The sequence below is a fragment of the Pangasianodon hypophthalmus genome, chromosome 21 (assembly GCF_027358585.1).
Source record: "Pangasianodon hypophthalmus isolate fPanHyp1 chromosome 21, fPanHyp1.pri, whole genome shotgun sequence".
Taxonomy (NCBI): domain Eukaryota; kingdom Metazoa; phylum Chordata; class Actinopteri; order Siluriformes; family Pangasiidae; genus Pangasianodon; species Pangasianodon hypophthalmus.
This window is the reverse complement of record NC_069730.1, coordinates 18,617,403-18,633,754: the sequence shown is the minus strand read 5'-3', so window position 1 is coordinate 18,633,754 and position 16,352 is coordinate 18,617,403. Positions and strand designations below refer to the sequence as shown.

The window sequence follows — 16,352 nt, the reverse complement described above, 5'->3', positions numbered from 1 at the left end:
TTGTCTTAGATGTTGAATTGTAGACCTATTTGTTCACACCAGATTGGAGTCACTGCAGAGCTGTGAAGTTTTGTCCACTGTGACTGACTGCTTTCATTTCACCAGCAGGATTCACACCCGATAAAACACATCAGTGAATGTACTGGAAGGAAGACAGAGATACACCCGCCCTTTGCAGAGAAGACTGGACCAATTGGGTGTAGATACTTTCCCTCTCATATCAGACTCCACAAATATTTACCAGATAATCATCGTACACTGTTAATGTCCATGACTTTATTTACAATGTCACAAAATCTGTTAGATGTGCGTAAGTACTGCTTTGGTCCTCTCATTTCACAGTAGAACAATCTGAATTAGTCTGCAGTTAATCCAGATAAATGCAGAAACCAGCCTATTCATCACAGCAGCTGATGAGTGCTTCCAGGACTACACACTGGTAATCTGCACACCAGATTAAGACACGAAGCATCCCAAGATTTAAAACACATTCTTCCTGCACACCGGATTAGTGTTTAGTCCTGTATTTTGTCCGAAAGTTGTGCTCATATGGGCATGGTTTTGCCGGTCACTGTCCTTTTGATGGCTGATGCAGCCATTCCGCCGACAAACCTCATCCCCGCGCTGCCACCGGGCACCAGAGACACCACGTAGCCCACTATAGCGCCGATCTGCACGATGGCTCCGAGCGCCGTGAGCATGGTGCTGTGGAGCCCCAGCGCCGCGTACAGCGTCGCCCCCAGCGAGCACAGGTATATCACGGCCCCCGGGGACGGGGCGGCGATCATGCGGCTCGGACCGCGCAGGACGGCGGCGCCGGTCAGCGCGAAAAGCGAGCCGAGGGACCACAGCAGAGCGAATTTCCTCGCCTTCAGTAACAGCAGCGGCGCATACAGAGCCGAGAGCCCGAAACACAGCGCCGAAAACAAGATACACACCCCGAATGCGACCAGCCGCTGAGACCGACTCACGCCCGGCAGACACGGATCGGGTTCCGCAGACCACGGCCAGGAAAACCCGCTGCTCGAGCTCGGGCCTGTGGAGGATCCGCCGCGACCTGAGAACGGACTCGACCACCGACCGAACCAGCTGCCCGGAACACTGCTGTCGGCTTCATCGATGTTCACTGTAGTGCTGGAGCTCGACTGCGATATTGTCTTTGCACCGCTCTTAGACTGGGCTAAATATTCCTGAAGCTGTCGGTTTAACTCCGCCATGATTGTTGCGTTGGAACCCAAACAGTAAGTGATACGTCATAAAAACGCGACCGGTCCACTTTGGTCGCTTGTCATTGACGTAAGGCGGATACGGGTGGAATAATAACAGGAAATATAATTTAATTTTCATTTAATAGTCAATTTGTCGTTTCTGATTGCTCGACATCATTATTATTATTATTTTTTTTAGAAATTTAATCTAAATAAAGAAGTCCAAATAAATAAATTAATTAATATCTCAAGTAATACTGAGAATTGTTTATTTTCTTTTCCATACCTTGACTACATTTATATGAAGCTCTATTTTGTGTATTGATGTCTCAACCTTAAATACCATATTTTTGACTATTACAAACGCAATTTTTGGCAGCTGAAAGGCTATAAAACTCAGATAAAGGCCATGTCTGTGAGTGAACACTAAAGAGCTGAATATAAGAATTGATACGTTTGTTTTATATTTAAGCCCAGGTTGAAGTCAAACAACAGTTCACAGTAAAGACTAAGCGGAGGAAGACAAAGTTAACAATTTTCATTTACTGTAAACTTACTTTACAGAGCGATATTCCTCTGGGCTTGTCCACAGCTGCTTGACCTGTCTAAAATTAACCTCCCTCTCTGCTGGTCTCTAGTTCCCAAAGCCTTTTTATGGTTCGAGTTTGCCAACAGCTGATTTTCTTCAGCAGAGAAACACAGACCAGTCAGGACAGAGAGAGAACACAGCAAGGGACCAGGTCAGTCAATTAAAGCCACATTATATATGTATAATAAATAATTAATAAAATAATAATAAACTTTAAAAAATAGACATAGACATACATATGTAATTTAAAAAATAGACATGTGCTGTTAATCAGTTATATGACACACCATTTTAACATGCACAATATTATTATCATGAACGTTTAAAATATTTCCCCAATAGGTGATGTGAATTTGTATATTTTTATTGCATTTTATTTCTGTATTTCTGTTGTGTTCTACTGTTAAAATATCGAAGAAATAGCCTTTTAATCAGTGATGCGCCCTGTAAGACACTGTATTTTTTTTTACTTTATATAACAAACATATTTATTAAATTAAATGTTACTTAATTAAAGGTTTTAAAATAAATTTCCAAAAGTCCAGCATGGTATTATATAAATGGAAAACAAGGACTTTTGTTCAGAATATTTGTTTAACATGTCCATGTTTATTAAAAATGGTCTTATTTTAATAGATGTATTTTAACACTGTTTTCTTCAATTTAAAGGTGCAGTTTGTAATTTCTAAAAGTGTTTCTCAGCTTGTAATAACCCTACAGCTTTATTGATACTTTAATAAAACTGTTATTGTTGTTATATGCAGAATGGCCATGTCATGAATATGGCTGGTTTTCTTGTTTCAGGCTTCTGTTTATATTTTAATTAGCCCTGATATTAGCTCCACCCCCAGGCAGCACTGAGCTGTACAGTCCATCCTTTCTCCTTAAAAGGCAACCCTTGAGGCATACATAGTTTTAACAGAGGGTGTGGGGTTGGTTGGAGGGAGTGGAAGACTTGGTGATGCTTTTTATTGCAATTGGAGTGTGCCTTGCAAAAATACAAACTGCCCCTTTAATATCAGCAGATGCTGAGTGGAATGTGAATGTAGAGTCAATCGGTGATCTAGTTGCTAGGAGTAAACTTGAAATTTTGTTTCTCCAGCTTCATGTCTCTGTCCCAGATCACCCCAAGCCTTTTCCTGGGTGGAGCCGATGCCCCTCTCAATCGAGCCCTCGTGACTCGTAAGGGCATCACCCTCATCATAAATGCCACCCTGTCCCACAGCTGCCCCACATACCCAGGAGTCGAGTGTGTACGTGTAGCTGTACCTGATCTTCCTACTGCACGTCTGAGTGAGCACTTTGACCGAGTGGCAGCCCGCATTCATAACAATCGAGCCGGTGGAACACTGGTGCACTGCGCAGCAGGCATGAGCCGCTCACCCGCTTTGATCATGGCCTACCTCATGAAGTACAAGGGAGTGACACTGTGCCAGGCGCACCACTGGGTGAGGCAGAGCCGACCCTCGATCCGCCTCAACGCAGGATTCTGGGACCAGCTTCTGGACTATGAAAAGAGACTTTATGGGAAAAATACAGTGAAAGTTGCTGCTCCATTGGAAGCACCTAAAACGCCCAAAATGGTTCCCAGATACAGTCTGAGAGAGTGTCCATCATCTCCAAGGCTGGGCCGGTTTAGGCGATAGGACTGTAATTGAAAAAAAAACTTGTGTGAGTGGCAGTGCCTTCACATTTTGTAAACTTTTGATTTAAATGTATACTATTTTTCTCCTAACTGTTATAATTAGCACTTAACAAAACATTGTGACATTTTTGTGAATTTCATGGTTATATTGTGATATTCAACCCACCTTTTATTGTTATTTTAAACACTTTGAAGCAATTAAAAAAAAATCTTGAAAAAATTCAATTAGGAATTATTCTGGTATTTGAAAGCAGCACTGTGTGTGTGTGTGTGTGTGTGTGTGTGTGTGTGTGTGTGTGGGCAATCCCATAATGTTGTTTACTTAAAAAAGGATTTCATGAAAGTACTGTAACACCAAGTATTTATACACATGTAAAAAAAATTTTTTAAAAATCATGATATCATCCATTTTATATCAGCAAAATTTGTTTATTATTTTTTATCTTTGAAACTATTGATGAGTATGTAAGGCAATCATGAGGAAAATGTGTTGTTTCGTCTCCTAAAATGAAAATAAAAGACATCCACACACGTAGGTATGACAAATGACATCCATAAATGTACATTTTTTAATTAAGATGCATTTTTTTTCTTGTAAAACACATTACAAAATTCAGCCCTCCTTAAAACAAAAATTGGGAATTTGTATTCCCATCTAGCATAAAGATATGTAAGTTTGCTTGTTCTGAAGAGATAATAATAATAATAATAATAATAATAACAATAACAATAATAATAAATAGCTATGAGAGAAGGGATGAGGGAACCACTCAATTACTTTTAGAAGTAAATAATGAAAGCCAAATAAATCTACATCATGGATACACTTAACTTTTTTATTATATCCACTAACTTTTTACATTAAGCTGAGAAATGTCCCTCATGAAATATTGCATTATTTTTTCCTGATATGTGAAGGTAATCCGGGCAGATTTCCGGGTTTTGTAACTGGGCTTTGCGTGTTATATCCAATAGGATGCGTCTAATTGTATCACGTGATTTAGAACCCCCCTAATAGTTGGTCCAATCACGTGACCTGGACTAATTGAAGTGATTTGTTTGTAATAGTGCAGCAGGTGGTTTTCATGGCAAAATATTATCATGAATTTCGATTATAAACATGAAAAATGGAGCCCAAAAGTGAAGAGAAAAGAGGGAAAAGGAATTGGACAGCACAGAACTCGACTTTTTTAATTGATTAATTAATTTATTTAAATATTTGGTCCTTCTGGTACGTCGTCTGGAGGAAGTCTGACTGGTAAGTGTTAGCAAATGCTAATTAATTGTTTTGTCCTTTTAATTCGCATAATAATTAATTCGCTAACGGCTCTAAATTCTATAATAATCTCTATTATTGTCGTGTATTTAAATGCCAGTTTTACTTAGCGAAGTCATTCGTTGCTTTGTTCACTCCTAATATTTTTGAATGCTAAATAAATTAGGTAGCTATAGTTTAGCAATATTGTGTTACTTGATGCTAGCTGCATCTATGTGCTAACTACACTAATCCCACAGTGTTCATATCACTGTATCTTGGATAGGGTTTAAATTAGTTTAAATTAGTTTCTACTGATGTGTCGTTCGCGAGTGAGTCGACTCCTTGAGCCGGCTCTTTTAAGGTGAACGTTGAGAACCGACTCGCACATTTATATTTGTAAAGCCTTGCTGATTTTTACTAGTTTATTTATTGTTTAAAAAGATTTTGTAAAATACAATGCAAAGTAATGTGAGGAATAGGAATTATAATCACTGTGTCCGGTTTAGGACAGAATGGCAATGAACCGAAAGAGTCGACTCTAATTGAGCTGAGCTGAGTCAAGTGAACCGACTCACTGAAAAGAGCTGGAATACCCATCACTATTATTTTGGAAGTTGCAAGCAGCACTGTGTTTATTTCCCTTAATATTTACAGATTTCTGTACAGTTTTGAAAGATGTGTGTTGTAATATTTGACAGCAGAGATGCTCCTTCTTAAAATGTGTATATAGAAGTATTCAACATGAAGTGCTATGAGTGCTGTATAATTTGGGTCAACAGGGGGCGATGTGGGAACAGAAAGCTTAAGCCAGCTGCAGCAGGCAGGTGAGGATGGATGAGTGGAAAGTTTGGATTCAATGAGATAAGAATATCTTGAAATATCTGTGGCGAGACGAGCCACATGGCCCCTAATAACCTGCTTTCATGTCTGACTCAAACATCTCTCACCAAACACATTTATCCTCTCAGGCATGGAGTTACTCTGGCAATTTGCAAACAGCTTTTTCTGCATGTCATGATGGGCTTCGTCTCTGCCAGATGTTCCCGGTCTCACTGGCTTTATAAGAGACAGTACATTTCCAGTGATGTTAAAACTATAGATATTCTTTTATTAATAATTCATAGTCGATGTGTGTTGAAAATCACGTGTGATGAAGTAGAGTTAATGTTACAACCACAAAGTTGATTATTTTCCTATAACAGCACATCCTGAAGTGTTTTATTCTTCTAATACCATAGCAATTTGCCAACAATTACAATTTTTTTTAAAAATTTATTAAAGACTGGCATGTCATACTTTTTAGCCATTTATAATTACATGTTGTTAAACACTCGCCACACAAGTTAGTTCAGTTATAAGGATAAGTAAGAATATATGGATTGTCCGCCATACAAGTCTCTGTGTAAGTTGTTACTATGGAAACGATAACATATTAAAACAGTGACATTAATATAAATCTGCGATTTAAGGCTGCTCTATTGTCAGAGCTGCTGTTATAGAAAATGAATCAACATTTTCTGACCAATCAGATTTGAGAATTCTTCTATGCTATAATGAAGAAACCTAATATTGTTCCAGGGACATTTCAGAATGTCATCACTGTACCTGATTTTCATTTCCAAAATGGTGCTGCTCCATTCTCTGCAGTGCATTGTGGGATTTTATTAGTGCACTGAATATTCTTCGCTATACAAAATTGAAAAAAACTGGATGATAACAGTTTTAACTTGCAATAAGATTTGAAAGCAGCATCGTACATATCCCATAATTCTGTTCACCACATGAGAGTTCCACAAAAAAACATGACCTGCAAAACTCTCAGATGTAATGTGATCATATCAAAAAGCGTAATAAAATCTTTTTTTTTTATTGTTTTTTTATTGCCGTGTGATGCGCAAGTTGAATATTGCCACTATATATTTCTAGTGATGTACTTCATAGAGGTGGCGATATGACAAAAATATATCAGGATTCTTGAAAGCAGTTCTACAATACATATGTACCACGATAATAAATGATTATAAATGATTTATATAATCTATAGTCTGTAAAATTTTTATTTCTAAAAAGTAAGCACTGAAAAGGTGAAAAAAAATCTGTTAATATTAACATTTTTAAAATTTTAAGTACAAAATTTAACATTAAATCAGCTGCTTCCATTCAGTTTTTGTAAATAAATGTTTTTTTTTAATTTATTTATAAAAAGATAGCATGATAGCTTGGAAAAAATATATTGTGACATCATTTTAATCATGATATCAATATTATATCGTCATATTGCCCAGCCCGAATACTTAACACTTAATAATCAGTTTGGTGTTTGGTGTCTCAGGTAGGGGGCGTGGCATTTATCAGGTAGGGGGTGTGGCCTAAAGTTTGAAGGTGGAATTGTACATTAGTAAATTGGATGTTTATACACTTCCCGTTTAATTTAACACAGACTTATTTTGTTTTCTAATAAAGTTTGTTTATGTGCAAATGATGTTAGTCACTCATAGGATGTTGAATATATGATAATTTAGACATACATTTTGTACAGTGCTGAACTGGTAGCTATAAACTTGTTAGCTTCAGTGCAAACTTGAGAAGCTTTGAAACTTTACAGACCATGATTAAAACTTGTCTTTAATGTTTTTGGGCTGAACTGTTGCTGTGATTAGTATATAATATGTGTACACAACATTTAAGCCTCGGCTTCTTAGCTGAAAACCTAATTTTGGGTGTTTGTAAAAGGTGCATTACTTACGTCATACTGTTGGTCTGGTAGCTTTTGGCGTGTCCAGAATCCAACACAAACATCATTCGTCACTTTTTAGGTCTCAGTTATTTTAGGGTTATTTCTTAAGATCTTGCCTTGCAATGGATATTATGTGTTTTGGCAACAATGCATTGTTGTAGATGAGAGAGTGGAGAAAAGAGGGAGCAGACGGTGGGGGACGTGGGGAATGTGCTGGAAGCGAGGCGGAGGAGCGAGTCGTAATGCTGCGCGTGGAAACTCACTCATTTCTCCTGAAAAACAAACATAATTTATTCTAAACTGAAAGCCTGCCATGTTGTGCAATTAACAGGAAACAAGCTGGCAGACATGGGCTGGGTAGAGTGCTGTGTGTGTGTGTGTGTGTGATGTGTGTTTAATGAGAGTTTGCTTTCAGTGGAGCCATCATGAGTAAATAGCCACATGATTATGATGGGATCATTTATCTTTCTGCACGTTATTTGAAGGCCCTCGTAAGGTAAGGCACTCGTACCACGACTGCAGTGTTGGATATTTCCCTGGAAGGTATAGCTCTGTGTGTGTGTGTGTGTGTGTGTGTGTGTGTGTGTGTGTGTGTGTGTGTGTGTGTGTGTGTGTGTGTGTTGAGAGAGTGGGGCACAGAGCCAGACAGCAGGCGCCACTATTTGAGCATGATGACCTCATCTCTTATCCCTCAGTAGAGCACACAGTCCACAGCCCTCATTTTTGAGTGTGTGTGAGTGTGTTTCTGGGAGTGAATCCACTTAATGACAAGCTATTTTACAACTTATAAAATAGTAATTAAAATAAGAGAATATTAAAAAATACACATAAATTAACACCCTTTATTGCAAAGTTCTCAGTATGATCATCATAACTTCACTTCTTCACTTATTTCAGTATGTCCAGGTTCCCGATAACACAAAAACTAAACATTTCTGCCATTTTCCCCTAAATGTAGCCAATTAGCAATGTCATGTTTGATCACCAGAGTTTGCCTGCTTGAAAATTTGCACTGCATCTGCAAGGCTAATGAAGCTAATCAGTAAGGGAAGCTCATCAGTACCGGTGCAGGATCAGTGCAACTGCGTGTCTAAATGATCAAAAGGACGTCACAGGGCTCCAGTCAGTCGTACCTCCATCTTTAAGCCGAATCACTTCATTCCTCAGCTCACAGTTTCTGGTCACTCAGTGCTCACTGGGATAGTTCCAGTTTGATTTCTATATTGAATTTCTTAATAAACTGTTTATGTATAAATGGTTCTGAGTGAAACAATGAGTCTGATTTATCAGTCATTTCAGAAATCTGTCTAAATGGGTTCGTAGGTCAAACTGAAAGATTGGCTGATTTTCTTCATTCTCATGTGCGTGTGTTGATAAGCACCAATTATCCATAAATTACCGACCGCATTCACAGCACAAATGATTTATATTTAGGCCCGCCGATAAAAGACAAAATGGTGACTAAACAATGAAAGAGTGTCTCCTAAGTGTGGCGTGCGCTAAATCTTCCATTAATGCAGCTCAGCCACTGCAGCGAGTCAAGTTTCAAGTTGTTAACTCAGTTTCACAAAGTGTTCAATTAAATTGGTGTGTAATTAAAATAAATAAGTAATTTAAACTCAGCAGCGTAATTCGAATATAAAATCACAGTAATTCATTGCTATTTGTACAATTCGAAGGTGATCCATCGACATTTGAATTAGCAAGCCATCTTCTATGTAAATTTACAAAACCACGAGCAAAACTTAAGGATAAACATTTAACGTAGTTTACAGAGAATGTCATCACACAGCTCGGTAATGTATTTGAAAACCAAGCTGTAAAATTCTGCAACATTCTGTAAGAAATAACGATTCCCAATTAGACAAAAGCTAACATTATGGAAATGTTTCCGTTAACGTTACTACAATCAAAAATGTTGCAGCAATGTTGCTGGAAGGTTTATAAATGTTACATAAGAAAGCTTATTGGAAAATCCCACAAAACCCAACACATTTGAATGTTTTACAAAATGTTCTGCTAACCCAAAATTGCTATTTGGGACGGTACTTTCATCAGGAAAACAGCCTCGTAACGGCACCTTAGAAAAAGGATCTATTTAAAAAGTCGTAAATGTTTCCAGACCAAGTCTTAAACTTCATAATGGTGAAAAATCAAATGTGTAGATCAAAGCCCATAAAGGAACTCGCCAAAATCGATTTAGGTTACTTAATAGTTCTTTACACAGTGAAACCCAGCTGCGACTGAAGCGTCTCTCTCTCTCTCTCACTCTCTCTCACACACACACACACACACACACACACACACACACACACACACACACACACACACACACACACACGAGAGAACGCTGTTCATATCACACCAGCCTAAACCCCAAAAATAAAACACACACACACTTTTGTGCATGGAACTCATTTGGAGGAATAAAAGGCTGCAGTGAACACCGCTTGTGGGCTTTGTTAAAACGGCACACCGCAGATTCAGACTGAAACACTTTTCTGACGCTTTAAAAGTTTTTAAACATCCCACAAGTGATTGAGCTTTTGATTTTTCACTGCGATTCTTAATAATGTGCTATTGTTATTTCAAATATGAATTGGTTTGTGTTACTGGATTGCAGTCTGAGAGAGAGATGTGATGCATTTTTGAGGCCTCTGCTTTGTGTTTTAATTATTTACACATACAGAATGACAGTTAAAAAAAAAAAAAAAAGAAGAAGAAATATTAAGCTGTCTATCAAAAAGCTAAATCTGTAATTAAGGACTTAACTGGGTGATGCGAGATCCTAGGGCTCTAAATATTGTATTAATTGGAGGGTAAACACATTAAACCTAAAATGCCAGTCAAAAGTCTTAAACCCATTTCTTGAAGGTTAGCCATAAATGTTAAGTTATATCCTGTAGAATTAGAAAATCTGAAGTAAAATATAAGTGAGCTGTGCAAGGTTTGTGACTAGGCTTCTGTGTTATACATCCTTACATGATATTACATTGCCCAGCCCTAGGCAAAAGTGCTGTAAATAAAAGAAAACTGTAAAGAAATATGTTGTTAAAGATTAAAATTTTTTTTTATCATTTTGTTGTTAAAATGCGGGATCTTGGGTTTGTTATTGAACCACGCAGTCTGGTGAAAGAGCATTAATAGACCGTGTTAATTTTAATAATTGAAGTGATGAAAATGTGTCTTTGTTTCCACACAGCTCCAGGTTCCCGGTTCGATCCTGATCTCAGGATACTGTTTGTATGGAGTTTCACATGTTCACCTCGTCTGCGTGGGTTTCCTCTGGGTTCTCCAGTCTCCCAAAAACATACCAGTAGATGAACAGGCTATGCTAAATTGCTCCAAGGGTGAGTGAGTGTGTGAATGTGTGTGTGTGCTCTGCAATGGTCTGGAGTCCCAGCCAGTGTGTTCCCGGTATAGGTGAGTCACAATCACACTGTACGTCTGGTCACTTATATCTAATCCTTACTGAGATCATTTAATTCTGTAGCCTATTACTTTAACCAAAAATATCTAAATCGTGTGTTGAACTCTTTATGCATAAATATGAAACATTTGTCATTACTTCTGTAAATGAAGACACATCAGTCTCACGTTCAGCAAGGTTTTTATTAACATTCACACAAACTTTGTTCAAAAATGCAAAATAAATACGTATATAATTTCTTTATCCTGTTCAATGCAGAGCTGTAGCATATAAACACAGCACATGAAAAAATACGTACATCTCTATGGACAGACGATTAAATGTGTTAAAGTTGTGTAATTATTCCTTGGTCAAGGTGAAAATGTTTTAGATGCAAAAGTGTCTTAGTGTAGATATTTGGGGAAACGCCATAATTATTACTGCTGATATGATTCCTGAATTACAAGCGAAGAAATATGCATCGAGAGAGGGAGAACTAGCCTGGGAAAGACTGGTAGCTATTTGCGTTTAGTGGTCTCTCTCTCTCTGCACTTGTCTCTCTGTCTGTGTGTATCTGTCTATGCACATGTCTAACTGTCTGTGTTTACCTCTGTCTCTCTCTTACTGTGTATGTATGTGTGTGTGTGTGTGTGTACGTCTGTCTGACTTTGTACACTCACTGTCTACTTTATTAGGTACACCTGAACATTCCTACAGTTATCCAATCAGCCAATCATGTGGCAGCAGCACAATGCATAAATTCATACAGGTCAAGAGCTTCAGTTCATCTTCACATCAAACATTAGAATGAAGAAAAAATGTGATCTCAGTGACTTTAACTGTGGCATGGTTGTTGGTACGAGATGGCTGGTTAGAGTATTTCAGAAACTTCTGATGATCTGGGATTTTCACACACAACAGTCTCTAGAGTTTACACAGAATACACAGCAACAGTTCTGTGGGTGGAAATGGCTTGTTGATAAGACAGGTCAGAGGAAAATGGCCAGACTGGTCCGAGCTGCCAGGAAGGATATAGTAACTCACTCTTTACAACCGTGGCGAGCAGGAAAGCATCTCAGAAAGCACAACACATCAAACCTTGAGGTGGATGAGCTACAACAGCAGTCGACCACACTGGGTTCCACTCCTGTTAGCCAGGAACAGGAATCTGAAGCTATCATGGGCACAGGCTCACCCAAACTGGATATTTGAAGATTGGAAAACAAATCACTTGGTCTTTTTCCAGTCTTCAGCTGTCCAGTTTGGGTGAGTGTGTGCCCGTAATAACCTCAGATTCTTGTTCTTGGATGACAGAAATGGAACCCAGTGTGGTCTTCTGCTGTTGTAGTCAATCCACCTTGTGCTTTCTGAGATGCTTTTCTGCTCACCACAGTTGTAAAGAGTGACTGAGTTACTATAGATGACTTACATTGTGCTGCTGCCACATGATTGGCTGCTTGGATAACTACATAAATAGGCAGGTATGCAGGTATTCCTGTTAAAGTTACCAGTGAGTGTATGTCTATGTGCCCTTTTGTGTGTGCCTCTCTCCCTTCCTGTGTCTATCTGTGTGTCTCTGTCTGACTGCATGTATGTCTACATACATGTGTCTCTGTCTGTGTCTGTGCGTGTGTATGTCTCCTCTCTCTCTCTGTCCGTCTTACTGTGTGTGGTTTGTCTTTGTGGGCTTATATTCCAAGAAGGATCCCAGAAAATAAGCTGTCTTGGAGGACTGTTAGTGCTGATCCTGTTCCGTTGTCAATTAGAATAGACACGTACTCGCCAGCCTGCAGAACACACACATACATTAATGTTAGGTTTGCCCTAATTTGTCGTATGATATTTCAGTAGTATACGGCGATAAAAATGACTCCAAAATAGTTTTAAAAACTAATCGTTGGCAAATTGCTGTGGTATAAAAAGAATAACCGTTTGGGACATGCTTTTATAGAAAAAAACAAACAAACATGTTTTTCCATTCAACAGAACTCAGTAAGATTACAGTGATGAAATATTGCATTTTTATGATAAACCATGATTACAAGTATAAACTATTCCAGATTTGTTTGTTATACAGGTATATGTAAGTGTTGCCAAAATATTCCTTGGAATATGAAAATTTCCATCACCTACTTTTAAAAAATGATTAGGTTTATATTGTTTTGTTAAACTATGAAACACAGCGTACTAATAAATCTGCTTTAACTCTACTCCACTTTAACTACCAGTTTAGTTTGTAGTTATTCATCCTGAAGCATATTATCCAGCAACCTTGTTAAGACACTGACGAATGTGAGAAGTGTGAACATGCATACAGTTCCTGGGGGTTTAAGAGGTTAAAAAAATATTCTAGCAGTTTCCTTACACAGTGTTTTATGACAAAATATGAAATGGTTATGTTACATAATATAAAAAAATGGGGGTTAATTAACATGCAGTATTTGTGTATGTCTGGTATATCTGAGTGTGTGTCTGAGGTTTTACCCTCAATTGTATTTACCTTCTGCATAATTGGTGTGTGTGTCTGAGTGCGTTAGTCATTCTTACCTGCAGGTATAAGGTTCCTGTCAGCAGAATGCTGAACACTCCTCCTGCAGGACTCACGCCTGTTACCGTCTCCAGAGACCTGCAGCACCATCGCAAAACCATTCATCATCTGCTAAGTGGCTTTGAGTGTGTTTGAGTGCAGAGCTCATGTGTGTTTGGAACGTTGCCATGTCTGATACTTTACCTCATTCCTGCTGCCAAATAATGAGCAATGAATTGATTGAATGAATAGGTGTGCTGATGTACATTGACATTACAAAATATAATCCCACTTTTGTCTTTCATTTAGGAAACACTACCCTTGTAACAGTTACAACATGTATTAGGAAATACTCATGTAGTTCCTTCTGTTAATGTTTTTCTAATTTTTTTTTTAACAAAGCTTCTCTTTCTTCTCTCAGACTACCTTAGAAGAGTCATTTCACTGCATCTAAATAGATGGACATGATCTCAGAAGCGTGACAGTAAATGTGTACATGATGACTTTGTTAAGGCTGTTTGTAAGTGCTGCTCCTCACACGGGGAACCAGTAAGTTAGTGCTGCAGGAAAATGGTTATTTAACAAGGCTTACAGCACAACACCTCCAGACTGGTGAAGAGTAACACTCTACATGTTAAATATTTTGGTTTAATAGGTTACATACCTATTCATGAAATAATTTTTTTTTCCCCTAAGCAGAACTTTCTAGTCTAATCTCTAATCCTGTAAGAGTGTCACTGAACACTGGAATGTTGAGGAGAACAAACTGTATGCCAAAGGCTAGTTTTATGTCCCTGGATGTATTTTGACTTCCTGTTTGTCTCTCTCTACCATGCATTTTTTGGATATCCCAGAAGAGAACCAGATTCAACACAGGGATTGGCAGATCAGGAATGATGTCATTACCTTAACATGTATAAAAGGGAGAATGTCGACAACAGGTTTCCACTCATTATTGTCTGTCCCATATATCGGCCGAAGTTTGCATATTCCAGCTTTACGCTAGTTTTTGTACTTTGTATACCACAGGTCTAGCGAACTGTAAATTGTGTATGTAAACTGTATTCACATCTGTACTTGATACACTTTATCAGCTTGTGTTAATTATACAACTAAAAATGTGGCATCAAGTTGTAACATTTATAAACCTTGCATAAACATCTTGAGAAATGGGGAAAAAGCTTGACAGATTGAGAGCTGCAGTGTCCAGAAATTGTTTTAGTAATCTGAAAATTTCAGCCACCCTCATAGTGCACTGTGGGTAATATACACTAAATGGCCAAAAGTTTGTGGACACCTGACCATCACATCCATACTGTATAGGTTTTTTGTATGCTGTAGCATTATAATTTCCCTTTCTTGGAACTAAGGGACCGCAACCTGGTCCAGCATTACAATGCCCCTGTGCACAAAGTGAAGTCCTCAACCCCACTGAACACCTTTGGGATGAACTGGCACTTTGGCGACTACACCCCATGCCTCCTAGCATGACATAAGTGCCTAGCCTAACTAATGCTGATGTGGCTGAATGAGAAAATCCTCACAGCCACACTACAAAATCTAGTGGGAAGCCTTCACAGAAGAGTGGAGGTTATTATAACAGCAAAGGGGAATAAGTTTGGGATGTTCAGCAAGCACAAGTGATGGTCAGGGGTACACAAACTTCTGGCCATATAGGGTCCCTTGAAAACAAAATGCGTTATAGCATTTATTTATTTATACATGGCTAACGTTATAATAAGCACAGTAACCAGAGACGATTTATAGCTAAATCTGCTGAACACATAACCATGACTTTGTACTTACATGTTGCTCTGACAGAGAGACTCGATACATATGGAGGCCTTCACACTGTCTTTTTGTCGTGCCTGGGTCCTTTTCTGAGTCTCACTGGATTCTGAAAAAACACAATGTAATGAGGGATGCGTTGTAGTGGGTGGATGCTGGGTGTAAAGAACACACCCTGTTCCCCTGAGCTTTATCTGTCACTGCTGAATAAATAAATGATGCAACCACGCTGCAGGGACTGCACGAGCTTTAACATGCAGAATGATACAATGATTGTGGTTGGAGGCAGAATGTGAAATATTCTCAGTATGAAGACCATACAGTTTAATATCAGAGTTGCCAGTACATCACAGTCATAGATGAAAAGCTCTTTAGTAATTGTACTTCACTGCTTTACATTATTTTAGGTCGTTTATATTTTACCTCGGAATAATTTTAAATTAGTATGATTACTCAAATAACATTTCGTTAAAAATGTATTCAGTCAAATATTTTTCTACCAATCCAATTTGTACAACTTTATTTCTTAACTACACTTAAAACATCCATTCAAATCCATACTGACTTTATACCCTAAAGTTCACGGAGAAAAAACCAAAAAAAATCTATATTCATATGAATTAAGTCATAAGAAAAGCTATGTTAATGCCGTCCCTAACCCTTAACCTTCATAACTGTTCATAGGAACAGAAGTTGAAGAAAAAAAAAAAAACATGCCCCTAAATCTTACCTTTCATAACTGTTTATACAAATTAAGCTATAAGAAAAGTTACAAATGTAAACTCCGCCCCAACCCTTAACCGTGGTACCTGTTCATACGGATTAAGTCAGAAAAAAAGATACAATCGCTAACCCCGCCCTCAATTCATATTAACAGTTACAAAACTTGATGGTTAAGGGTGGGACTAGTGGTTATAACTTTTCTTCTGACTTAATTCACATGAACAGTTAAGAAAAGGTACAAATTCTAACCCCACCCCTAAGTCTTACCTTAAGATTTTGCCATAATACACCACACTTTCACTGAAGTATAATTTTTCCGTTTAGAGTTAAACGCTTATGCACATCATAAAGCATGTTTTATGTTCATAACTGTCTTGTTTCTTTCAAAATGATGATTATGTGACTACACAGCAGACATCAGCCTAAAACCACACAGCCCTACATCATTGTGTAATGTGTGCATTGTGG

General features: G+C 38.2%; 3 protein-coding genes and 1 long non-coding RNA gene across 7 annotated transcripts in view; 2 read left to right on the top strand and 2 right to left on the bottom strand.

Moving 5' to 3' along the window:
• Positions 1–256: 256 nt before the first annotated feature.
• Positions 257–1,217, bottom strand: sft2d3 (SFT2 domain containing 3). Its single transcript, XM_026946310.3, has one exon. It carries the CDS (start codon positions 1,215–1,217, stop codon positions 546–548), a length of 672 nt encoding a protein of 223 aa, XP_026802111.1. The 3' UTR covers positions 257–545.
• On the top strand, positions 1,117–3,937 carry si:ch1073-184j22.2 (dual specificity protein phosphatase 18). 2 transcript variants are annotated; one of them, XM_053227497.1, is made up of 3 exons: positions 1,117–1,241; positions 1,847–1,948; positions 2,900–3,937. In XM_053227497.1, exons 1-3 carry the CDS (start codon positions 1,216–1,218, stop codon positions 3,441–3,443), a joined length of 672 nt encoding a protein of 223 aa, XP_053083472.1. In that variant the 5' UTR covers positions 1,117–1,215; the 3' UTR covers positions 3,444–3,937. The 2 variants fall into 2 exon arrangements, with proteins under 2 accessions (XP_053083472.1, XP_026802114.3); XM_026946313.3 differs by lacking the exon at positions 1,117–1,241 and adding an exon at positions 1,406–1,623 and having other exon boundaries at positions 2,900–3,936.
• A 314-nt stretch (positions 3,938–4,251) lies between these two features.
• LOC117599933 (uncharacterized) lies at positions 4,252–16,351 on the top strand. The gene is made up of 3 exons (XR_004580279.2): positions 4,252–4,700; positions 10,640–10,787; positions 13,400–16,351. It is a non-coding gene; the product is annotated as an uncharacterized LOC117599933 (long non-coding RNA).
• si:ch1073-184j22.1 (erythroferrone) overlaps positions 7,585–16,352 on the bottom strand; it is a 28,114-nt gene continuing 19,346 nt past the window's right edge. For 2 of the 3 annotated variants that reach the window (XM_026946302.3, XM_026946301.3), the window contains 3 exons: positions 15,180–15,270; positions 13,394–13,472; positions 11,031–12,633 (listed from right to left, as the gene is read on the bottom strand). In XM_026946302.3, the coding sequence (XP_026802103.2) occupies positions 12,535–12,633; positions 13,394–13,472; positions 15,180–15,270 (269 nt within the window). In that variant the 3' untranslated portion in view covers positions 11,031–12,534. Of the gene's footprint in view, positions 7,710–11,030; positions 12,634–13,393; positions 13,473–15,179; positions 15,271–16,352 lie in introns of those variants that run through there. The other variant, XM_053227494.1, reaches the window with a different exon arrangement.